The following is a 26,334-nucleotide window of genomic DNA, read 5'->3' on the forward strand; positions in this document are numbered from 1 at the left end:
GGAGGTAAAACTCATGAAAGTGTGTGGGACCCCCTAAACTGGGTCCCCAGGGGTTTTTAACTCTCAAGCTAGTCCAAACTGAGCCTCAGCAATTTGTCAGTTACTGTTTAAATATTCCTACAGTTACTAGTTCCAGTGGCTTCTGCTCCTAGGAAGCAGTGATTCTCTGTATTTGATTGTCTCTCCAGTTTTGGGGGCAGTGCTTTTGCCCTATGACCTCAATTCTCTGCTGGATCTAAGAATAGTTATTGATTTTTCAGTTTGTTCTTGTTCTGAAGACGGGAGTGACGGCTTCCAAGTTCTTTACATGTCAGAGCTCTCCATTCTGTTCCTGTTAAGCAGTATATGAGAATACCCATCTCATCTCACCCTTGCCTCATTACCTCCTGTTTAAAAATTGTTACCTCTAGAGGCTGGTGAGCTTAGTTGATTAGAGCATGGTATAGTAACACCAAGGTCAGGGTCGAGGGTTTGGATCCCTGAACCAGCCAGCCCCCACCCCCCACAAAAAAAGAAATTCTTACCAATTAGCCACCTGAAAGATATCTGGCTGTTTCATAATCCTGAGACTAGTGATAAGGTTGACATCTCTCTTTAGTTTGTTTTTTGTTTGGTTTTTGTCACTCAACCATTTCCTTTATTGACAGGTTTATTTTCATGAAAATTGTTTGATGATCTGATGTTGTTCAGTTTTGGTTTTTGTTGTTATTGTTGTTGCTCAGCTAAAGGGAATAGCAAATGGCTATGAAGAACAGTGGAGCTGCAGGGCTTTTAGAAAATGCTTCCAGGAGATCTATAGGAAAGAAATTAGAATGGTCCTGGTAGAGTATTCATTCCTCATCTAAGGGGCTATTGGCAGAGATGGGGGATGGGTATTGAGGAAATTAAGGTGATAGTTGAGAGGATTTGAAGGAATTCATAACTGCATTTATGAATTGTGGAGAGCTGTGGTGTTGAGTTTGGAAATCATGGTTAGAAAAAACAGGACAGCAAAAATAAATCTAGAAAAGAGATGTATAATTGAAATGTTTTTTGAAAATATGAACATTCTCTTTTAAATAAGTTTCTGTATTTTATGAGTGTATTAAGGAAGTTTTTATTAGAAACTGCCACTTTGCATAGAAGTGAAGGACAGAGGTTAACATAATGAATTCAAAATTTGTTGATGGGAAAAATTGAGGCAGATTCTTGAGTTTTGTTTTTGGTGTGTCCAGAATGGAGAGCCTCCTCCATGGCTACTGGGAAGATGGGCAAGAGGGAGACCCAGACTGAAAGTGTGGAACTTAGAGTGAAGTAGACAATGCTCTATGGGAGTTTGAGCTGGGGAATAAAAAGGAACATGGCTGCCCACTGGCTCTTCTCTGCCCTGGCAGATCAAATTCAAACTCTCTCATTTCATTGCATCCCAGCCCCATCAGTTTTTCTTGTCAATCGTCATTGCCATCTTTTTTGTTGTGGTCTTCTTTGTCATCCTTCATCTTCCCCTCTCCTCCTCCTTTTTTTCAACTTTCTTTCTCTGAACAGATCATAGTTTTTGCATAGCACTAGAGTACTATGAGTTGTATAATTTCTTAATATTTAAATTTTTAGTTCCTTTGCTCACAAACATTTAAAAATGTTTACATAAGCATGGCTTGCAGTTAATCAGTCCATTTGAATCAGAATTGGAGAGCAGGGCTGGCCAGTTAGCTCAGGTGGTTAGAGCATGGTGCTGATAACAGCAAGGTCTGGGGTTCGTTCCCCATACCGTCCAGCTGCAAAAAGAAAAAAAGGGGGGAGGGGGAGATTTTGAGAGCTTATTTTAAATTGTAATATTAATTCTCCATAGGTAAATAATAGGGATTAATCCATTCAAACATAATTAAGGAAGATAAGCTCTGATATGTTGCTATCTATAGTTATTTTTTTAGCTGTTGAGATGTGTCTGGTTTATTTGGAAGCTGATATAAAATTGTTTTTATAAAGGGTACTATAGCTTTGCTACTGTACAAAATCATCGTACTTAATGTTTTCCTTTTTTCTTTTTTTTGGTGGCTGGCTGATACAGTGATCGAACCCTGGACTTTGAGGTTATCAGAACTACACTCTCACAAACTGGACTAACTGGCCAGCCCTGTACTTATGTTTTTCAAAGAAAGTAATTTTGTATGATTTTTAAAAAATAGTTAACCATATCCTTTTTTGCAGGTACATGAAATCCCGCTTAACCTATTCTCAAATTAATGATGTCATTAAAGAAATCAACAAGGCAATAATTAGTAAATATAAGATCCTACATCAACCAAAAAAGTCTATGAATTCTCTGGCCAGAAATCTCTATCACAGATTTATTGATGAAGAAACAAAGGACACCAAAGGTAAAATGACAGCGTACATGTGTGCATATGTCAATGGAGTATAACTAAATCATGAGGAACAAAGCTAATTCTAGAAAATTCTATGTCTAGAGAGTTAATTCCCAACCAGGGGTAATTTTCCAACCAGCAGACATTTTGCCATGTCTGGAGACATTTTTGGGTGGTACAGCTGTGATGGGGGTGCTTCTAGAATCTTGTGTGTAGAGGCCAGGGGTGCAGTGACAATGCCCAGGACAGCACTCACAAAACAAAGTATCTGGCCCCAAATGTCTGTAGTGCTGAGGCCAAGAAACATGGATTGAGAGGCTGTTGTGGAACTCTACCCAATGTTTTGAGAATTAGAATAGTAATGGTAACAGTTAGTCATGTTTATATAACACTTACTGTGTGCCAGATAGAGTACTAAGAGCTTCAGTCCTCACAACATCCTTATAACATAGTTACTGTTATTACCTCCATTTTGCAGACTTGGCAAAGAAAGCTTAACTTGCTTGCCCAAGGTCATCTAGTTAAGTGATAGAGCTGCTCTGGGTTTCATCTATTAACCACTGTAGCATACTTCAAAAAGTTCATGGAATGATTTATTATATTTTAATTCTGTTTTTACACGAACTTTTTGAAGTACCCTCGTTATTGCCTCTTGAAAAGTGAATTGTTCAAGAGATACCAACAGGTAGCTAGTGAGCTAATAAGCAGGGCTACAATTCTGAAATGAAACAGTAAATATCATGCAACTTTAGTTGATAGAATATTATTTTAGCAAGAATACCAGTTCTTACTTTTATCGGCTAATGACAGTAAAAATGATTAATGCCATTCATATTCACAACTAAAGATTCATCTTGAAAGTTGGCCTTGTAAAAGTTAGCACTAATATCTTTATTTTCAGGTCATTACTTTATAGTGGAAGCTGACATAAAGGAGTTCACAACTTTGAAAGTTGACAAGAAGTTTCACATGTTACTGAATATTTTACGACACTGCCGGAGGCTATCAGAGGTCCGAGGGGGAGGACTTACCCGTTATGTTATAACCTGAGGCCATTGCAACCTTTTGAAGGGACCAACAGTATAGAGGCTATTCCTATAATTTTCTTATATATAATTTTTTTGTATATAAGTTATTTAGCTTTTGCATTTCCTGTTCTTGTTTCTTATAAAAATGAAACTTTTTTGGATACTGCATATACATTTTCAAAATTCACTTCTTTTCAGTGAATATTTAACCACCTGCCATATAAGCCTCTGTACTAGGCACATAATGGAACTAAAAAATGCTCATAATCTAGTTTTTGTGTTTAGTGGGCAATGCTGCAGATCCCACTAAGATGGGTATACACGTGATATAGGAAGAAAAAGGTCAAGAAGATAATGTCAAGGATACCCAGGCCCTTTGGAATTAAAGGTCACTAGTGTCTAAATTCCATCAATGGCATTTCAGTCTATAGGTTAACTTCCTTGAAGTTGGATTTGGAGGTGGTTTATCCATCTCATTGTTATGCTTTCACACATGTCCTTAGGAAGCAGCTTACCTGAAATGCATTTCAGTATAAACCAGTCTGTAAACTTTAATATGTAATGAAAGTGTAATAAAAGTATATTCAGATGATGTGATATTGTGATATAATAAGAAATTTCCTTGTTCAGAGCTTCTAAAAACCCTGCAAATTTGCTGAGGATAGGAGAGTCTTGTTCTTATGAGGCAATTCTTGATGGGCTCCTGGTTAACTTCAGGATGGGAGCTGCTCACAAAGACTGATTAGAAGATTTAACCTTTCAGCTCTGCAACCCCCTGCCACCTCCAGGAAGGGGAGAGGGGCTGAGGATTGAGTTAATAATCCATCATGCCTATGTGGTGAAGCTGTAAAAATCCTTAAATTATGGGGTTTGGAGAGCTTCCAGGTTGGTGAACCCATCAATGTGGCAGGAGGGTGGCGCACCCCAACTCCAGGGGGACAGAATGCTTGGGACCTTTCCAGACCTTACCCTATGTACCTCTTCATCTGGTTGTTCATTGGTGTCCTTTATCACATCCTTTATAATAAACTGGTTAACATAAGTTAAGTGTTTCCCTGAGTTCTGTGACTTATAGCATATTTTCAATCCTAACCGAAGGGGTTGTAGGAACCCCCAGTTTGTATCCAGTTGGACAAGTTTGGGTAACCTGGTGTGGACCAAAATCAAGGCTGGTGAGGCAGAAATAATTTTATAAAGGTTTATTGAAAGCCAAGCTTGAGGATTGACCCAGGAAACACAAGCTGACAGAGTTGTGAAGTGCTCTGGAGTCTGTTACAGACTGGAAAGACTTTATAGGAATGTTTGGAAATGGGAGGGGAACTCCTCATATACTAGTTTTCCTGTTTTCATTGGTAGGTAAAATACAAATGTTACAATTATTGGCTACAGGTTACAACATACAGGTTAAAAATGTGCAGAATAGGCAGTAAACTTTACGTCTCAGCTACTCTCAAAAACAGCTCATGTTTTGCTTAAAGTCAGGTTATACATTAATTGGTACATCAACCATTTCAGGAACTTACACAATTTCTTTTTTAAATTATTTTATTTAATTTTTAAAATTTATTTTATTTTTTATTGAAATATAATTGTTCGTACATATCTGTGGGATACAGTATTGAATAACAATACCTGTGTGCAATATATGATGCTCAAATCAGGATAATTAGTATATTCAACATTACACAATATAATCATATTTTGTGGCTCTTTACCAATTTCTTGCTAATGCCCCTCCCTCTCCTCCTTTCCCACCTCTGGCAGCCTCAGTTCCATTCTCTCCTTTTGAAAGTTCAACAAATTGTTGTATCTTTCTTTTATTTATTTGTTTATTTTTTAGCAGCCGCTTACAAGTGACAACATGCAATATTTCTCTTTCTGTGCCTGGCTTATTTCACTTAACATAATTTTCTCTAAGTTCATCCATGTTGGTGTTAATGTCAGACTTTTTTATGGCAGAGTAGTATTCCATTGTGTATACATACTGCGTTTTCCTTATCTAGTCGTCCATCAGTGGACATTTAGCTTGGTTCCATATCTTGGCTGTTGTAAATAGAGCAATGAACATGGGCGTGCAGGTGTTCCTTTGACATGATTTCCATTCCTTTGGGTATACACCCAGCAGTGGGATTACTGGATCATATGGTAGTTCTATCTGTGGTTGTCTGAGGAACTTCCATACTGTTTTCCATAATGGCTGCACTAGTTTACAGTCCCACCAACAGTGTAGGAGGGTTCCCCTTTCTCCACATTCTCACCAGTATTTGTTATTCTCTGTCTTTTTGATAATGGCCAGTCTTACTGGCCTGAGATAATATCTCAGTGTGATTTTGATTTTCATTTCCCTGATGCTTAGTGATGTTGAGCATTTTTTCATGTCTGTTAGCCATTTGTAAAACTTCCTTTGAGAAATGCCTGTTTAGCTCCTTTACCCAGTTTTTTTTTTTTTTTTTTTTTTTTTTTAAAGATGACCGGTAAGGGGATCTTAACCCTTGACTTGGTGTTGTCAGCACCATGCTCACCCAGTGAGCTAACCGGCCATCCCTATATGGGATCCGAACCCGTGGCCTTGGCGTTATCAGAACCACACTCACCTGAGTGAGCCACGGGCCGGCCCGTTTACCCAGTTTTTAACTGGGTTACTTTTTTTTTTTTTTTAACTGTTAAGTTGCTTGAGTTCCTTGTATATTCTAGATATCAATCCCTTGTCAGATGCATAGTTTGCAAATATTTTTTCCTATTCTGTAGGTTGTCTTTTTGCTCTGTTAATTGTTTATTTTGTTGTGCAGAAGGTTTTTAGTTTGATATAATCCCACTTGTTTATTTTTTCTTTTGTTGCCTGTACTTTTAGGGTTTTCTTCATAAAGTCTGTGCCCAGTCCTACTTTCTGAAGTGTTTCCACTGTGTTTTCTTTTAGGAGGTTTATAGTTTCAGGTGTTATATTTAAGTCTTTAATCCATTTTGAGTTGATTTTGGTATATGGTGAGAGGTATGGGTCTAGTTTCATTCTGCTACATATGGATGTCCAGTTTTCCCAGCACTGTTTATTGAAGAGGCTGTTTTTTCCCCAGTGTATGTTCTTGTTGCCTTTGTCAAAGATCAGTTGGCTGTAAGTGTGTGGGTTGATTGCTGGGTTCTCTATTCTGTTCCATTGGTCCATGTATCTGTTTTTATGCCAATACCATTCTTTTTGGTTACTATAGCTTTGTAGTATAATTTGAAGTCAGATAGTGTTATGCGTCTGGCTTTATTTTTTTTTTTGCTCAGGAATGCTTTAGCTATTTGGGGTCTTTTGTTGTTCCATATAAAAGTTAGGATTGTTTTATCTGTTTCTGTGAAGAATATCATTGGCATTTTGAGGGGGATTGCATTGAATCTGTAGATTGCTTTGGGTAGTATGGACATTTTCACAAAGTTAATTCTGCCAATCCAAGAGCATGAAATGTCTTTTCATCTTTTTGTGTCCTCTTTAATTTCTTTCAGCAATAATTTTTAGTTCTCATTGTAGAGATATTTCACTTCCTTGGTTAAATTTATTCCTAGGTATTCTTTTTTTTTTGGTGATTTCTTGATTTCTTTTTCTGCTAGGTCATTATTGGAGTATAAAAACACAGTTGATTTTTGTCTGTTAATTTTGCATCCTGCAACATTACTGAAATTGTTTATCAGCTCTAAGAGCTTTTTGGTAGAGTCTTTAGGTTTTTCTCTGTATAGGATCATGTCATCTTCAAACAAGGACAGTTTAACTTTGTCGTTTCTGACTGGATGCCCTTTATTTCTTTCTCTTGCCTGATTGCTCTGGCTACTACTTCCAATACTATGTTAAATAGGAGTGGTAAGAGTGGGCATCCTTGTCTTGGAAATAGCTTTCAGTTTTGCCCTATCAGGATGATATTGACAGTGGGTTTTTCGTTTATGGCTTTTATTGTGTTGAAATACTTTTCTTCTATACCTGATTTGCTGTCATGAAGGGATGTTGAATTTTGTTAGCTTTTTCTGCATCTATTGAGATAATCATTTGGTTTTTGTCCTTGATTTTGTTGATGTGGTATATCACATTTATTGATTTGCATATGTTGAACCATCCTTGCATCCCTGCAAGGATGATGAATCCCACTTGATCATGATGTATAGTTTTTTTGATTTATTGTTATGTTCTTTTTTTTTTTTTTTTTTTAAAAGGATGACCGGTAAGGGGATCTCAACCCTTGGCCTGGTGTTGTCAGCACCACGCTCAGCCAGTGAGCAAACCGGCCATCCCTATATAGGATCCGAACCCGTGGCCTTGGTGTTATCAGCACCGCACTCTACCGAGTGAGCCACGGGCCGGCCCGATTTATTGTTATGTTCTGATTGCTAATACTTTGTTGAGAATTTCTATGTTCATCAGAGATATTGGTTTTCTTTTTTTTTGTTGTATCTTTGTCTGGTTTTGGTGTCAGAGTGATGATGACCTCATAAAATGAGTTTGGGAGAATGGCTTCTGTTTCAAGTTTTTGGAATAGTTTGAAGAGAATTGGTATTAATTTCTCTTTAAAGGTTTGGTTGAATTTACTAGTAAAGCCATCTGATCCCCAGGCTTTTCTTTGTTGGGAGGCTTCTGATTACTGTTTCAGTCTCATTGCTTGTTATTAGTCTGTTTAGTTTTCCATTTCTTCTTCATTTAGTCTTGGTGTTTGTATGTGTCCAGAAACTTACCCATTTCCTCCAGGTTTTCAAATTTGTTGGCATGTAGTTGTTTATTATAGTCTCTATTCTTTGTATTTCTGTGGTATTGGTTGTAATGTTTCCTTTTTTATTTCTGATTTTTCTTATTTGGGTCTTTTCTTTTTTTAGTTAGCCTAACAGTTTGTCACCTTCTGAAAAAAACAACTTTTTATTTTGTTGATCTTTTGTATCATATTTTGGGTCTCTATTTCATTTTGCTCTGCTCTGTTCTTAATTTCCTTCCATCTATTAATTTGGGATTGGATTGTGGTTCTCTTTCTTTGAGGTGTAACATTAGGTTGTTTATTTGAAATCTTTCTGTTCTTTTGATGTGTTTATTGCAGTAAACTTCCCTCTTAGTACTGCTTTTGCACTGTCCCACAGGTTTTGGTTTGATGTGTCTTTATTTTTGTTAGTTTCAAGAAATTTTTTGGTTTCCTGTTTGATTTCTTCTTGTACCCATAGGTTGTTCAGGAGCATGTTGTTTAATTTCTGTGTATTTGTATAGTCTCCAGAATTTCGCTTGTTTTTGATTTCTAGTTTCAATTTTTTTTGTCTGAAAAGATACTTGAAATGACTTCAATTTTTAAAAATTTGTTGAGACTTGATTTGTGACCTAACATGTGGTCTATCCTATAGAATGTTTCATGTGCTGATGAGAAGAATGTATATTCTGTAGTTGTTGGATGAAATGTCCTCTTGATTTCTGCCAGGTCCAACTGGTTTAAAGTGTAGTTTAAATCCTGTGTTTCTCTGTTGATTTGTTGCCTAGATGATCTGCCCTAGTGCTGAAAGAGGGTTGTTCAGGTTGCCAACTATTATTGTATAGGGGTTTCTCTCTTTCTTTAGGTCTAGTAGTGTTTGCTTTGTATATCTGGGTGCTCCAGTGTTGGTTGCATATATATTTATGATTGTCATGTCTTCTTGCTGGATAGATCCCTTTATCATTATATAGTGGCCTCCTTTGTCTCTTTTCAGGGTTTTTGGTTTAAAGTCTGTTTTATCTAATATAAGAATAGCTACTCCTGCTTGTTTGGGTTTCCATTTGCATGGTGTATCTTTTTCCATCCCTTCACTATTAGTCTGTGTGTGTCCTTACATGTGAGGTGAGTCTCTTGAAGACAACATATAGTTAGGTCTAGCTTTTAAATCCAGTCAATCAGTCTGTGTCTTTTGATTGGGGAGTTTAATCTATTTACATTTAGGGTTGTTATTGGAAAGTATTGTCTTACTCTTGGCATTTTGTCAATTTTCCTTTGGACATTTTAAATATCTTTTGTTCTGTTCTTCCCCTTTTGTTGTTTGTCTTTGATGTTTGTTGGTGTTTTAAGATGGTAAGATTTACTATTTCTTGTATGAATTTTTGTTCTACCAGTGGGTTTTTTTCTTTCTTGTGTATTTGTGGTAGTGATTATTGTTTTTCGGATTCCAGATGTAGGACTCTCTTGAGGATTTCTTGCAGAGCTGGTTGTGTGATGGTGAACTCCTATAGTTTTTATTTGTCTGGAAAATACACTATTTCTTCCTCATTTCTGAAGGATAGCCTTGCTGGTTATAGTATTCTTGGATGGCAGTTTTTTTCTTTTAGTGTTTCGAGTATATCATCCCATTTTCTTATGTAGAGTTTCTGTTGAGAAGTCTGCTGTTAGTCTGATGAGGACTCCCTTATAGGTGACTTGATGCTATTCTCCTGCTGTTTTTAAGATTCTCTCTTTGAGCTTTGCCAGTTTGACTATAATGTGTCTCAGAGAGGATCTTTTTGGATTAAATCTGTGGGGGTCTTTGAGCCTCCTAGATCTGAAGGTCCTTGTCTCTCCCTGTACCTAGGAAGTTTTCTGTTCAAATTCTTTGTTTAGGAGCAGGATGTTGACATGGGATCATATGACCTTTCCCCAAGGGAGTTAAGTTTTAGACAGCCGGCTTAAATCCGTGTCATCATTTTATTACTGGGGACCCACTGGTTGTGACTGGTGTTTGAGGTGGGTGCAGTCTTGTGCAACTGAGCCCTTAATCTGTGGGGTCTGCATTAACTCTGGGTACTTAGTGTCATGATTGATGTGGAGGACACCCAGTTGGGGTCCAGAGAGTTGGAGCATTGGTTGGTATGGGGAGAAAACCCCACACATTTGGTGTTAGAGTATTATGTAAATGTAGTACAGAAGGAAACAGTGAGGTTTTCCTATTTAGATGAAAAAGATGATAAAATAATGTGTGTGAGCAGGTTGGTAATGGTCATGGAAAATGGGTAATTGGATTGTAAGAACTTAGCCGTATTTCTCTTCTGCACCTGGGGAGGCTGCTCTATCTATGTCTGTGCCATCTGCCTGGCAGGCTTATCCCTGTAGCAGAGAGAAAAAGGGTTTTACCAGGCCTTGGTGGTAACATCATCACTGTGGTGACCAGAGAGTACCTATAGGCACTACATATTTATTGTTATTCTTTCTTTCTCCTTAATGCAGTTATGTTTAATCATGTAAATCATTAGCAATGAAGCCTTGCCTTTGGAGAACTTAAGCAAAGAAATATCTTGCAAACCTCTAGTGTGGCATTTCCCAAACTGTATGTTTTGAGCACTAGTGTCTCTCAATATAGTAGATAATTTTTAAAAGATTCTGTGGTTATAGGAGCTTGGGATATGCTTAGTTAACCAGACTTTATTATTGCATGATTTCTCAGGTCCTGTATTATGCTCATTTATATTATAGATCAACAAAGACGGTTTGTGGAATGGAGCACACATTCCACTCATGGAGTGTTATTTTCATTACTTCTTTAACTGTTTTTGAGGAATACATATATCCCTGGGCATACTGATGCTCCATGAAATACATTTTGGGGACCTTGATATAAAGCAATTTTGAAACCATGCTCATTTCTACTAGTAAATATATGTATGTAAAAAAAAAACATTTGTTGAGGCAGTGTAATGGATTTTGGGGTGAGAAGGCTGACCAGAGCTTAAATCCTGGACCTGCTGCTGACAAGCAGTGTAAGCTTCAGTGAGTTAACCTCTTAGAACCACGGTCTTCCCATCTATAATAATGGCAGTCTGGTTCCCCTCGATGATTCCACTTGAGGGGAGGAGGTGAGAGAAGTACTGCTAAAGCTTGAGAGTGCAAAAAAGAGGAGACATATATCCTGAAAGTCCGACATCTGTTCAGCCACCAAGTTTCCTGAAGTGCCTAGTGACAGTGACACTATGATGTCACTGGAGTAGAGGGCAAGGGGGAAGGAGAGCCAGAGTGGGGACAGCTTGTATCCTGTGTTTGGCAGGGCAGGTTCCTGGCAGGTGTCTGAGCAACATGTGGACCCCTCAACTTAAAGCATCTTGCTAGTGGATCCCATGGACTCCGGATTAAACATCTTGCTAGTACCTTCCAGGAAGGCTACCTGGTGGGCAAGGGGACATGAGTTATAAGAGGCTGTGGAAGGGATGACATTGGATTTCTTGCATTGGGGAATGTGCTGATTGAGGCCCTTAAGTTAAAAACCAACAAATGTTTCCCCCACTCCCCAGTGACAAGCATTGTCACAAAGAGAATTAGTAAGCACCAAGGTCAGAGAAAAGCTGAGGGCTCAAACTTGATGTGGAGTTTTCCTGAAAGAAGATGGTAACAATCACTTCATGCATATTCACTAGGGTGACAAGATTTTCTTCCTTTGTCAACATTTTGATTATGATATGCCTGGATGTGGATTATATTTTTCCTATTTGGAGTTCATTGAACTTCTTGATATGTAGATTAATGTTTTTCATTAAATTTGGGAAGTTTTCAGCCATTATTGTTTTTGAGTTATTTATTTATTTTGGTGCTTATTTCTCTCCACTCCTGGCACTTGCCTTACACACATGGTGCACTTATTGGTGTCCCAGTTTTCTCTGAGGCTCTGCTCATTTTTCTTTATTATTTTCCCCTGTTCTATTCTTTTTTCTCTCTGTTCTTCAAGTGCATAATCACTACTGATCTATCTTCAAGTTTGTTGATTATTTTTTTTTTGGTTTTTGTACTTTTCAGCTCCAGAATTTCCATTTGGCTCTTTCTTATCATTTCTATCTCTGTACTGATATTCTCTATTTGATGATACATTTTCATCCGGCTTCCTTTAATTCTTTAAAAAGAGTTCCCTTCAGATCTTTGAACACATTTATAACAGCTGCAGTGACTTGGCTGGACCAGTTCAGTGAAGACTATCTCCTCTGCTGTGTGCAGCCTCTGATACCACTCCTCAGAGGGTGCACCTTTGGACATGCACAGTCTTCTTGACCTCCAGGTGCCTTGTTGCCAGGCTTTCTTTGACGGTCTCTATTCCTGATCTTTCCATTAAGCTTCTGGCTGGTCTGCTTCTATTGGTAGCGCACTCAGCTGTCAGCCTCTACTAATTGCAAGGTGATTACTCTATTGTTTTTGCCAATGCCCTGGGCATAAATTGCTCTACAATCTGATCTAATTGAAATCAGGCCCCTTGGCAGGGGCATGGTATAGCCAGTCTTTGAGACTTGCTCCCATCTCCTCTGGACAGAACCTCTGTACTATGGAGCTGGAGCTGGGAGAACATAGGGAACTGTTTTTTTACCAGCTTCCCCACCCAGATTCTGCCTATGGAGTAGGAGCCAGGGTGGGGGGAGGGGCAGGAACTGGTATCATCACCCACATTTTTGCTCTGCTCAGATTTGCAGGGAACTGAATTTCAAGTCTCCCTTACCAAATGACTGCTGGCTGGGTTCAGCTGATCGGAGGCACTGGTGGAAGATGGGCTTGTAGGAGAGGGTGAGAAGCCAGGGATGTCTCCATCTCTTGCTTTGTGTTGGGTTGGTGGTGTTGGCAGGTTGCGTCTCCTCTGGCTGTAACTGCTGCCACCCAGCCCCCTTTATGGTTCTGGTTCCCACTGGGCGGCCCCAGCTATAGTTCTAGCTTTATCAGGATGGCCCTGGCAAATAGCGTCTGGTAATAATACCACTTCCTCCCATGGTCCCTTCAGTGTTAGTTAATGGTATTTGCTTGCTGTTGCTAACCTCTTTGCTGCCTTATTATCTTTTGATTGGCTTCTTTGTTCTTCTATCATCTTTGTCTAATTATCTATATTAAATTCTATTTAATACGTAGAATGGTTTGTTTTCTTGACCAGAACCTGATTCCCAATGGCCGAATTTAGGAACAATTTGAGCATAAACATAAGTAATGGCTAAGTGACTAAAACCCTCGTAAAAACCTATGCATTCATTATGATCCCCAAAGAAAGCCCAAACAAACCGATGGACTCTTCTACACTGACTTCTTTCTCTGAACATTGGTAACTAAAGTAGAATTATCCTGCCTTTTTTCAGGAGGACTCATTTCAGGGTAAACAAACATCCCAAATTAATAAGGGAAACTTTTCTTTTTAGGAGGAGGCCAGCTAAATACGTCAAATTAATGAATAGTAGAATTAGAAAATCTCTTTTGTAACTTGTAATGAAATAATTGATTTAGGTAAGGGTCATCAATGGATGCTAAAATTATTAGAGGTGAAATGTTGGTAGGAAATCCTGCCTTTACTTGCTAGTCACAAGGGGAGAAAGGTAACTTTAGATGGAGAGGTCTGGCTGTCACTACTTTTGGCAGATTGTATTTTCCAAAGATGTATGGATGGGAGAATTCATATCTCATCCCATATGCTCTTTCAATGTGATATCAACATTCCTCCATCAAGAGGTGGGATCTTTGTTCCCTCTCTTTGAATCTGGGCATATCTTTGTTAACTGTTTCAACCTATAGAATGGAGAGGAAGTGATGCTGTATGATATCTAAATCTAGCTCATAAAAGACAATGTGGATTCCATCTGGTTCTCTTTCTTGGGCTGCTTGCCCTTAGAGCCCTGTGACCATGTGTAAGAAAGTCTAGACCACAGTAACTGCTATTAGCAATTACAAGTCATGTGAGCAAATAACCTTCAGGTGATTCCAGCCCCCAACCTTCATTCAAGTGTTCTTGTTGAGGTCCCAGACATCAGGTAGCAAAGATAGGCTAGGCTGTCCGTTTATGCTCTGTCTGAATTCAGGAATTGCAGAAATCATGAAAAATACTAAATGATTATGGTGGCTAAAAGACACTAAGTTTTTGCATAATTCGTTATACAATAAGAGATAATGAATACACACTTTGCATCACCAATAGTGGGACATCCTGATATTATGTACCTCCTAATTGTGATACAATATAAAGTAGGCAGTACTGCCTATGAAGTATTCGTGCCCAAAACACTAAACCTGAATCTATCTAAGGTGTATTAATTATCATCTAGTTTACAGGAAACACAGGATAGAGAAACAAGCTAAATGTCACCATGAAGAAACAATCAGACAAATTTAGATATAACATAAATAACCTGGTCTCTTAAAAACAAGCTAAGTTCATAGAAAAAAAATAGTAGACTTGTTCTATATTAAAAGAGATTTAAGAGCATAACCAAATATAAACCGTGAACCTTGACTGGATTCAGCCTTGAAAAAAAGGATTTAGGGACAATTGTGGAAATTTTAGTAAGGATTTTATATTAGATAATGATAGAGTTTGGACATGTTGTTCCCCTAAAGCTCATGTCAAAATCTGATCCCCAGTGTGACAGACAGTCTTGGGAGCTTGTGTGGTCATGGAGGCAGATCCCTCATGAATAGATTAATGCCCTCCCTGGGTGGGTGGGGGGTAGTGAGTGAGTTCTCACTCTATTATTTCTCACAAGAGCTGGTTGTTAAAAGGAGCCTGGCATCTCCCCCTCCCTCCTTTTTTCCTCTTACCATGTGATCTGCTTGTACCCACTGGCTCCCTGCCACTTTCCACAATGAGTAGAAGCAGCCTGAGGCTTGTGCCAGATGCAGCTGTCCCAGAATCGTGAGCCAAATAAACCTCTTTTCTTAATAAATTACCCAGTTGCAGATATTCTGTTATAGCAACACAAAAACGGACTAATACAGATGCCATAAGGGAGTTATTGTTTGTTTTTTTAGGTATGATCATGGTATTCTGGTTATGCAGGAGAATATCCTTATTTTCTACAGATGCATGCTGCAATGTCAATATGCCTTAAAACAGTGCAGCAGTATAATTAGATCAATGCATGCATAGAACATATATGGCAAAATGTTAATAATTGTTCATCCTAGCTGATGATTAAAATAGTATTCATTCTATATTCTTTCTAATTTTCTGAATGTTTAAAAATTTTTCCTAGTAAAATTAGTACCCATGTGAAACTAACATACTAATTAGATATTTACATTTCATGAAATGTTCATTGATAAGAACTTGTGGGCTGGTGGAGTGAAGTTGGGAAAGAAGGAAGAGTTTTTAGTGATCAGTTATGAATGTGTATGCTGCTTCCAGCACTCTGGAGAAATTCATCTACCAGTACTTCCCACCTGCATCCATTCTCCCCAACACTACTCACTGAGCCTAGGCTGGGGCTTGAACTTTGTGCACTAGATGAAGTGGGTGAAGATATGAATTTCTTGAATTTTATTATTTGTAGGTATTGTTATATTCACACACAAAGCAATGTATTTGGCATCTGACTTATCCATAGAGAAATGATATGCAGTGTATAAAGCTTGATATCTGAAAAATATGTTATTTTTAAAGAATTATCTTTTCAAATGAGCTTAGGCAGGACTTTGTGGTGATTAACGTGGACAGATTTTCATTACTGATGCAGATTTATCTTTATTATCATGAGCCTGCTTGCCTGCCTTTTTTTTCCTCTAACAAATGTAGTGCAATTTCAGGCTAATATTTTAGATTTAGGATCATTGTGGCAACCAAAAAGCTCAGGTAATTAAAATTTCTTTTCTTCTGATGGGTAAACATTGTAAATATGGGCTATTCTAACTAGAAAAATTTTATTGTTATAGTGATTGTGAGCTGTGCCTCATGGGCATACTAAAAATTGCAACTCTAATCCTTAATTGTGACTCAGAAATCAAATTATTTCTTGGAATACTCTCTTTAACTTGAAAAAAATGTTCAGCAACATGGTGTGTCAAAAAGAACACTTAAGCGTCAGGAAACCTGGGGTCTAGGCCTAGCTGAGCAATTTACTGACTTTTGGTTCTATACCTTCAAAATATAACCCAAATTTGACCCCTTCTCACAAGCTCCATGTCTACCATACTGGTCTCAAACAAGATCACCTCTCCTTGGATTATTATAAAAGCTTCCTAACTGGTCTCTCTGTTTTTGTTCTTGACTCCCTACTGTCTGTTCTCCACATGAGCTGAAGTTAGATCAGGTCACTCTGCTATTTAGAAACCTTCAGTAGCTTTGCGTTTCTCACAGAATAACATCCTAGTCCTTACAAAGGCTTTCAAGGCCCTTCATGGGTCCCTCCCTCCTCAACTAAGTGGCATTTCCCATCCCTCCATTTGTTGACTCTGTTCCAGCCACTTTGGCCTCCATGCTGTTTCTGGAACAGGCTGAGTCTCCCTCACGCCAGTTGCCTCTGTCCATGTGACCTCTTTGTGACCTCCTTTATATCTGTGCTCAATGTCATTTGATCCTTTAGGCCTTCTCAGACCATCTTACATTAAAAGTTACAGCTCCCTTCTGCAACAGTGCCCTCCCCTTCTCTGCTTCATTTTTCTTCATGGTACTTACATCTGTCTGATGGTTTATATGTTTTACTTATTTATTTGTCATTCTCCCTCCACTGGAATATAAACTTGAGGGCAATTTTTGTACTTCTCTTCACTGCCATGTCCCCAGCCACTCTAAAGGGCTCTACAGTAGAGGGCGCTAAGTAAATATTTATTGAATGCAGATTAACTGAAACAGTTGGTGGCCTTGGGCATGAGACTTCACCTTTCCGTCCCTCCGTTTCCTCCCGTATGTATTGAGGTGATTGCATACAAATTTCTCTAAGGACATTCTAGTTTTAATATTTTATGATTCTAACATTCCTAGTTATTTCTGTGAAATACATTCATGATAAAATTAAAGGATATTCTGTCTGGCTGGATCATAAAAAATGTAAAAAATATTCTGATAATTACATAGAAATCTCATCTTTTCAGGAAAGAAACTATAAATTATTAAGCTTCATGAAATATTGAAATTCTAATTTAATAATTACATATTAAAAAGTAAGATTCTTTCATTGACTGAGGACCTTTATAAGAATGTTTTCAGCCAATATCTTCAGTTTTCCAGTTTATTTTGCTTATTAGGTATGGTTGTAAGATTTCACAGTTTATAAATAAATTACAGCTAAATTACAGCTAATCATAAATGAAATTACCATGGTACGTGAATAGAACTATGTTTGATAGCATGCACTTTTGTTTCATAATATTAAATGACTGCTTTTTTGAAATATCCTATCTCAATAAACCACTGACATTGTTTTATAAATATATCTACTAATACAAGTGGCAAAAAGGAAAAATTATTCAACATATTGAGAAATCTTCTTGATACATTTCAAAGAGTGTTATTCAATCTGGAGCCAATACTACATAGTTAGAAAGTAGTTATAGTTATACATATGATTAGAAAGTAGAAATATAATTTAATATAATGTCAATTGACCTTTGTTAAAGTTAGCCTGTCTCAAGTTTTAAGGAACACACAAAAGAAGCATTTATGAAAAATTATGGTGTGACTAGCAAGTTGTACCTCAAATTCTTTATTATGAGCATTCTTTTGCCTTGGTATATTGAAAAAAAGTAAAATAGGCAGCTAGGAGGCTACATCTTTATTTTTTTTTAATCAAGATAAATTTATATACAGTGAAATGCACAAATTTTAAGGATACAGATCAATGAGTATTAACTAGTGCATATATTCATGTAACTCACATCCCTCTCATTTTTTCTTATTGTTTTTAACTAAACTTTTTATTTTGAGATAATTACAGGTTCACATGCAGTCATAAGAAATAATGTAGAGATGCGACAACATCTGAGAATGTAAAAAATTAATAATAAAAGAAATGATGTAGAGAGATCCCTTGTACCCTTTACTCTCTACCTCAATGGTAACATCTTGCAAAACTATAGTACAGTATCACAGCCAGGATATTGACATGGACACAATCGAGATACAGAACAGTTCCATCATCACAAGGATCCCTCCTGTTGCCACACCCTTTTATAGCCACACCCACTTTCCTCCCAGCACCTTAGCCCCTGGCAGCCTCTCATCTTTCATTACTATGATTTTGTCATTTCAAGAATGTTCCATAAATGGAACAATTCAATGTGAAACCTTTTGAGATTGGCTTTTTTCATTCAACATAATTCTTTTGAGATTCATCCAGGTTGTAGCACATATCAACAGTTTGTTCCTTTATATTATTGAGTGGTATCCGTGACATAGATGTACCCCAGTTTATTTAATCATTCTACCTGTTGAAATACATCTAGATGGTTTCCAATTTATGGCTATCATGAATTAGGCTGCTATAAATTCACACTTGAGTACAGGTTTTTGTGTGAACATAAATCTTCACTTATCTGGGAGTGAAATTCCTGGGAGAGCTATTGGCTATTGCTGGATCCTATGGTACCTGCATGTTTAGTTTTTGCTCTTTAGTTGTTTCCCAGAGTGGCTGTAGCATTTTAAATTTCCCTCTGAGCACTGCTTTTGCTGCACCCTGAAAATTTTGATAAGTTGTATTTTCATTTTTCTCCATTCAGAATATTTTAAAACTTCTCTTGTGACTCCTTTATTACCCATGTGTATTTAGAAGTGTGTTGTTTAATCTCTAAATATTGAGATTTCCCAGCTATCTTCATCTTATTGATTTTTAGTTTAATTCCATGTTGGTCTGAGAGCATTCTTTGTATGACTTCTATTTTATATTTGTTATGGTGTGATTTCTGGCCTGGGATATAGTCTATCTTAATGAATATTCCATTAGCTTGAGAAGAATGTGTATTCTGCTGTTGTTGGATGAACTATTCTATAAATGTCAATTAAATCCATTTGATTGATGGTGCTGTTCAACTCAACTATATCCTTTCTAATTTTCTGCCTGCTGCATCTGTCAATTACTGAGAGAAGGGTGTCGAAGTCTGCAACTTTAATTGTGGTTTTGGTGGTGCTGATAACACAAAGGTCAAGGGTTTGGATCCTCATATTGGCTAGCTGTCAGGGAGAGATCGAGAGAAAGGGAAGGGAAGGAAGAAATTATAAAAGTGGCTTTGTCTATTTCTCCTGTAGTTCCCTCAGCTTCAGTTTTTGCTTCACATGTTTTGATGTTCTCTTGTTAGATGCATACACATTAAGGATTGCTGTGTCTTTTTGGAGAATTACTCCTTTATTATTAATGCCTCTCTTTATCCCTGATAGTTTGTCCTGTTCTGAAATTGGATTTGGCTAAAATTTATATAGGTACACCAGCTTTCTTTTGATTAATGTTAGCAAGGTATATCTTTCTCCATTACTTTACTTTTAATCTATCTGTGTCTTTATATTTAAAATAGGTTTTTTGTATAGAAATATACAAGAAATAAACATATAGGTTGGTCTTGGTTTATTTTATCTACTCTGGTAGTATCTGTCTTTTAATTGTGTATTTAGACAATTCACATATAAAGTCATTATTGATATATTTGAATTAATATCTGCCATATTTGTTTCTGTTTTCTATTTGCTGCATTTGTTCTTCTTCTGTCTTTAAAATCTTCCCCTCTTTTTCTGACTTCTCTGGTTTTAACTCAGCATTTTATGTAATTCCGTTTTCTCTCTTCTCTTGGCATATAAATCATATTTCTTTTAAAAAATTTTTTTCTAGTGGCTGCCATAGAGTTTGCAATATAAATTTACAACTAATCTAAGTCCACTTTCAAATAATATTATAATAGTTCACAGGTAGTACAGGTACATTTTAAAAGAATATTCCCAGTTCTTTTTTAACATTCCTTAAAAGATTGTAGTCATTCATTTTACTTATCCATAAGCTATAATCACCCAATACATTGTTGCTGTTATTATTTTGAACCAACAGTTATCTATCAGATTGATTAAGAATAAGAAAAATAAAACATTTTATTTGACCTCTATTTATTCCTTCTCTAAATGCTCTTCTTTTCTTTATGTAAATCTGAGTTTCTGGCATATATCATTTTCCTTCCACCTGAATAACTTTTTAAACATTTCTTACAAAGCAAGTTTGCTGGCAACATATTCCTTTTGATTTGTTTGTCTGAAAAGTCTTTATTTCTCTTTTACTCTTGAAGGATTATTTTGCTGGATTTTTTTCTTTTAGCACCTGTAGAGGTAGGGCTAGGTCTGGAGCTCACGGACCCCTCAAGCCTGTTCACAAACCCTTCACAAGCAGGTCTACAAGCTAGGTAATGGGAAAAGATCCTTGGAGCCTTGGTTGAAGAAAGAATAGTCTTTATTCAGCACACACACTTCTAAGAGCTAGGCGGTCCAAAGAGAAACTGAGCAGCTACCAGCAAAATCCAAAGAAAAATCGAGCAGCTGCCAGCAAAGTAAACATGCTCTATTGTTAAACATGAGCTGCTGCTTCACACACTGAAGAACACACAAGAATAGCAACAAGCTAAAAGTACCCAGGCGTGCATGCTCACTAACTCCTCCTCCGCACAATTTTCTCTCTTTTTTCCTTCGTAGTTTGAATTAATATGCCTTGGTGTAGGTTTCTTGGTATGTGTAATTCTTGGTGTTCTCTAAGATTCTTAGATCTGTGGTTTAGAATCTCATTAACTTTGGAAAATTCTCAGGCTTTACCACTTCAAATATTTCTTTTACCCCATTCTCTCTTTGTTCTCCTTCTGGTATTCCCATTACATGTATGTTTCCAATATATTTGCTCAGTCCTGGGACATAGGTTATTTACTCCTAAGGTCTTTCTGGTATTTCAGTGGAAAGCCAAAGATGTTTAATAAGCCCCTCTAACTTAGCAGGCTTCAATATCCAAACTTTGTCTCCCTGTTTGTGGGTAGCAGCTAATATCTTTACTCAATTTATTTATCCTTTCAGCTCTTGCTTTCCAATGTGCTCTTTGGAGACCTCTCTTTCCTCTAGTGGACAGCAAGTATCTGAGTGGAATGTATAAGTAGATTAGGAGGCTTCTCCCTCTGTGGCTCCTTCTCCAGGATTTTGCCCCTCTATTTCCAGCCACTCTGGCACTCCCAAAATCCTTCCTCTGTCACCTCAAATCAGTATGACTGCTTTCTATGGAAGTTTTCATTGCCAGGCATATGGACTGGGAAATAACCTCAGAATAACCTGTCTAAATGTGGATCTTACCCAGTGCAATTACTTTTTCAAGGGATAGATTCCCTCTAGTTCTCCCTGCTTTGGTCATTTTTAAGAATCAAATAGTTGGATTTTTATTATTTTGAATGGAATTTGCAGTTGTTATCTGTTGGAGATTTAGTAGCTTGTAAGCTGCTCCTCCATTACTGGAAATAGAACCTGGGAAGTTATCTATTGACTTTTTTGATGAGAGTGGCAAAATATCCTTTTAGAATGTAGATATTACCCCTTCTCTCCCTTGGTCACTAACAATAAAAATATGTTCTATGCCTGCTATGTTTTCTGTAGTGTCCATTAATATTTTCCAACTGAGAGTAGAGGGTAAGGAGAGTCACTTTTCTGTTTTGAACATTTGTATTTTGTATTTAGGATTTTCTTCAAGTAGGACACATACATACCTACACTTAATTCTGGCCCATTTCCCCAGCTTGGAAGAATATTGAGAGAATTGTGCTTCTATACTTTTATTTTATATTTTTATTATCAAAGCTAATAATTGAGGTAGATACCTATGCCAGCTGTCTCTTCTCTGGTTCTTTGTGTTATCAGAAGCAGCTTTTAGTATTAGTAAGCTATAAATAAATGACTCACTTCTGGTAATATTTTCAAGCTAAAAAACATGATAAATCACACTAATCATTGGTTTCCCTGAATTGGAACACCTAAGCCTCTGCTATTCCATGTGGGCAGGGCATGGAGGTGGGTAGTTCTCTTCTATTCTGAGGTTCTCCTCGGAGGTGGGATTGGATTCAGAGATGTACGTTCACAAATGCCTATGCTATTTATGAGTGTGAGCTGACTTCCGTCTTGGAGGAGGACTAAGAAGGGTATTAGCTCTTTCTGCGTCTTTGACTTGCTCTGAGTCCGAAGAGACTACTGGATTTGGAGCAGCCCAGGCATATAAACTGCCACACTTAAGTTCTGTAGCCCAGATTGTCCTTTTAAGATTAGTAAGCAGCACTGTTCTAAACCCTGTAGGCTGGGAATTTATGTATCAGTTGTGATTTGCTGCTGTGTATGTCACCAGGGCAGAGACAAGAGAAGATTGTTTTTATATTGTGTCTCCCCAACGGTACTCACCATTAAGAGTAGAGATACAGTCTTCCAGTCTTTTCTTTCATACACACACACAAACACACACACACACACACACACAGTTACGTTTACAAATTTACAAAAAGAGCCTTATGCAGTATCTGTATAACTGGCTCTTTTTATTTAATAGATCATAAATGTTTTCCCATGCCATTAAATACTTTTCTACATCATTTGAATAACTACATACTTTCTCATATCATGTATTTATTTAATTAAATCCTTATTATTAGGCATTTTGGGTGCTTCCAAATTTTTATAAACAACATCATATCTCAGAAAAGTCTGTAAGCTGTGTAGCTAAATCTGTCTAGTTTTGGAACTTCTTTAAAGTGCTTTTTCCTTTTCTTAAGTTGAATTTGAGACCCATTCATTTTGCACTGGTTAGATGATAAAACAAAAGAGAGGTTTTTTGTTGTTTTTTTTTTTCCTTTTTGTCTTTTTTTGTGACCAGCAACGGGATCGCAACCCTCGGTGTTGCGCCCGCACCTCGCTCAGCCAGTGAGCGGCCGGTCTGTATGTGGGATCCGAACCCTCGGCGGGAGTGCCGCCGCGCTCTCAAGCGGCGCACTGTAGCAGTGCGCCACTGGGCCGGCCCCAAGAGGTTTTGTTTTTAGTTGAGAAAAATTCAGTTGTGAAAGCAGCAAGAGCAGGAAGAAGCATTATGAATTTCCATTTTATAAATCTCAGTAAGGTTTTCAATTTATATTTCCATGATAACTTTATCATTTGTCAATATTTATTTACCAAAATTCTAAAGAACTTTGAGAAATAATATGAAAAGCCACGGATATTAGATTTAACCATACAATTAAAATCATAATATTTTCTTAAAATGTTTATCATTACAAAATATAAGAGGGTAATTAAAAGAAAATCGCTCTCATAATTTGTGATCAAATTTGGTAGAAAACTAATACTTCATGTAAATTCAGGGGGAGGTGGATTTCTTCCAAGTTCAGGTTATAAAGTATTTTAAACTATATAAATGGCAAACTGTTAATGATACTTAGAGTAAACATGAATGGGATTGTCTGTGGTCTTATGATGCCAATTTTAGTTTAGTGCATCACAAAAAATCTGTCTAAATTTACTGTGTCCAAATAGACTGAGCTCATTGGATTAAAATGCTCAAGCTGCTTAACAGCACATTATGTTGCCCTCAGGGATTTTAATATTTTTATGATTATTTAAAAATTCAAATAACTAGTCAAGATTCTATTTAATTTTGAAGAATATTTAAAAATTTTTTCTATTGCTTCCTAAGTTCAAATTAACTATCATTTAGTTTTTTTCCTCAGTGTTTGTATTTTCCTTATCTTATTCAGTGATAGACATATTACTTCTTTTCTTATTATAGTGCCATCATTGATACCATGAGCTTATGAGAGCTGGAGAATTCTGTTGATTCATAAAAGGTTGTGAATCCTTTAAAATTTGAGTGAAAAGCAGAAATATTATTTTGTAGACATACATCTGACTTTGAATTTCCTAATCTCTAGTACTTCAAGAAGTGATAACGGTTATGCTACCTTGAGATCATTAACAGTCAGCTCATCTGATCATCTGGAAGCATCTTTTAAGAAGCCAGGTTCTACAAACATACTTAGTCTTGAGGGAAGTGCTAATAAACCTTTTGTAATTACATCTGGGTCCTCAGTTTTTCTTGCCGAAGTTAATAGTACAGTTTGGGCAGTTATAGCAGGCTTAGAACAAATCTAAGGGGTCTGGGTTGGTCCCCTGCTTACCTCTCTGGCCTTGTTTCCTAGGACCCTTCACTCCCCTCTAGCTGCCATCACAGGGAGCCTCACCTGTGTGATCAGAACTCAGCTTGGAGGTGCCCCTGACCCCCACCATCCCCTGACAGCTGAGCTGGTCATCAGTGATCTGTGTTCCCGGAGGACACCTTCCTGGTACTTACCTCACTGTTGTCTTTGCTCCAGGGGGCCAGGGAGTAGCTGGCAGAGGATTCCCCTGGGGATGCAGTGGGAGGCAGGACCATGTGTGAGCTAAGGCACATGCTCCATTGTCCCATCAGACCTCTTACAAAACCCAGATTCAAAGATAAAAGTATGAAGGATTTCAAGATGGCAATCAGAGAGCATTAACCCCAAGCGAGAGGCCCTCTGTGGTGGGCTGAACAGGGTCTGTGGGACTGCAGGTCACACACCCATAAAGCTGGCCCTGCATAGATTAATTCATTTAATTCTCCCAACGACCCCTTAGTGCAGATGTGGAAAACATCACATTGAAAGTAACCAGCCAAAAATCTCATATCTGGTAAGTGGCACAGCCAGGATCTGAACTTGGGAAGTACATCCCCATAGTCTCTGCTTGTTATCTTCCTGCTAGCCTACCCCCGTGGTACGTGAGTGAACTCCAAAATCCACAGGTCTAGGAGGTGGGAAGCATAGGGAAGAAAGCCATTTCTCTTTGCTTTTCCTCCATATGGAACTACAGTACTTAGGTGGTGAGTCTAAATTACTCAGATCTCAGGTCTCTGCTGAGGACTAAGGATATCTTCTATTCTTTATATAAGGTTAACAGTAAAAATGGCCTGCCACATAGCAGCATAGTTCTAATTATCAAAAAACAAAAAAAAAACTTCTCTCTGTATATATGTGTATGTAAATATATAGTGTGTTTATATAAATTATTCATATATTTACAAACATGTGTAACATGTTTTTAAAAATATTAACCTTGCTTTTTAAAGAAAAAAAAATCGTATTTGTATTGCCCTCTAGCAGCCATGAAAATTTTTAAAGAGCAGCCGGAAATGGAAAGGGACTAGTTTAAGTGCCAACAATAAAAACATCAACCATACTACTACCATTTATTGCTAGAGTGCAAACATGCATGCCCACAGCGACAAGGTAGGCAATGTCACAGGGAAGTGGGCTGGGACAGCATAGAAATGGGACAACGCTTGCCCTGTCTAATGGGGGAAGCCTCTGCTGAGTTCCAACTCATGGCTGTCCTGGGAGAAGGCAGACCAGTTGTTAAAGAAAAGCCCCAGATCCAGATATTGTTGTTAAAGTGGCCAGCTTTTAAATGTAGGCAATTAATTTTTTTCAGTCACTGTGGGGCCATTTACATTTCTGTGGGCTGGATTTGGGCTGCGAAATTGGTTCGCTTGTGACCTTTGGTTTATTGCCACTCATTGTCCAGAAGGTGCTGTGCTAAGGGCTTTCCATATAGCATCCCACTTTAGCCTGCAAAACAACCCTATGACAGCCAGCTCTCTTTTATAGATGAGTAAAAGAGGCATAGGGAAGTTACATAAATTGCCTAAGGTCATATGGCTTGTAAAACCCAGGGCTGGGATCTGAACGCAGCTTTTGCTAACTCCAACACCCATGATGATTTTAACTCCGGCACTTATTGCCCACCACGTGGTGTATAATATTCATTCAATTAAGAAACATGTATTGAGTTCTTAACAAATGCCAGAGATTATTCTAGGTGACAAAGATACAGCACTGAGTAAAGCAAATCTTACCCTTATTCTAGTGTGGTCTGTGTGTGGGAGGTGGGGGAGATGGGTGCAGGGGTAGAGATGATAAACACATAAATACCTGCCAGTGTTGGGGAGTGGTAACTGCTGTAAAAAGCATAAAGCAGTGTGAAAAGACAGAGTGGTGGTGGCTTGAGACAGGGTGGTCAGGCCTCCCTGAGGAGGTGTCACCTGACCAGAGTGAAGTGGGGAGGACAGTCATGGGAGTCCCTGCAATGGCATGGGAGAAGAACATGGAGACCAACGGGAGCAGCACCCGCCCAGGTCTCCAGGGGATGAGTGCTCAGTGGGTTCCAGGAGCAGCCCGGAGGCCATTGTTGCTGGAGCAAACAGACGAACACAGAAGAGGTAGTCAGGGCCAGAGCATGCTGGGCCTTGGTAG

The 26,334-nt window shown here is 37.9% G+C and overlaps 1 protein-coding gene across 9 annotated transcripts in view; it reads left to right on the forward strand.

Annotated features, from left to right (window-relative positions):
- SKA1 (spindle and kinetochore associated complex subunit 1) overlaps positions 1-23,852 on the forward strand; it is a 104,614-nt gene extending 80,762 nt beyond the window's left edge. For 8 of the 9 annotated variants that reach the window (XM_008586471.1, XM_008586469.1, XM_008586465.1 and 5 more), the window contains 2 exons: positions 2,188-2,357; positions 3,247-4,415. In XM_008586471.1, the coding sequence (XP_008584693.1) occupies positions 2,188-2,357; positions 3,247-3,395 (319 nt within the window). In that variant the 3' untranslated portion in view covers positions 3,396-4,415. Of the gene's footprint in view, positions 1-2,187; positions 2,358-3,246; positions 4,416-23,795 lie in introns of those variants that run through there. The other variant, XM_008586470.1, reaches the window with a different exon arrangement.
- The last annotated feature ends 2,482 nt before the right edge of the window (positions 23,853-26,334 follow it).

The sequence above is a fragment of the Galeopterus variegatus genome, unplaced genomic scaffold, assembly GCF_000696425.1.
Source record: "Galeopterus variegatus unplaced genomic scaffold, G_variegatus-3.0.2 Scaffold3996, whole genome shotgun sequence".
NCBI classification, from domain to species: Eukaryota; Metazoa; Chordata; class Mammalia; order Dermoptera; family Cynocephalidae; genus Galeopterus; species Galeopterus variegatus.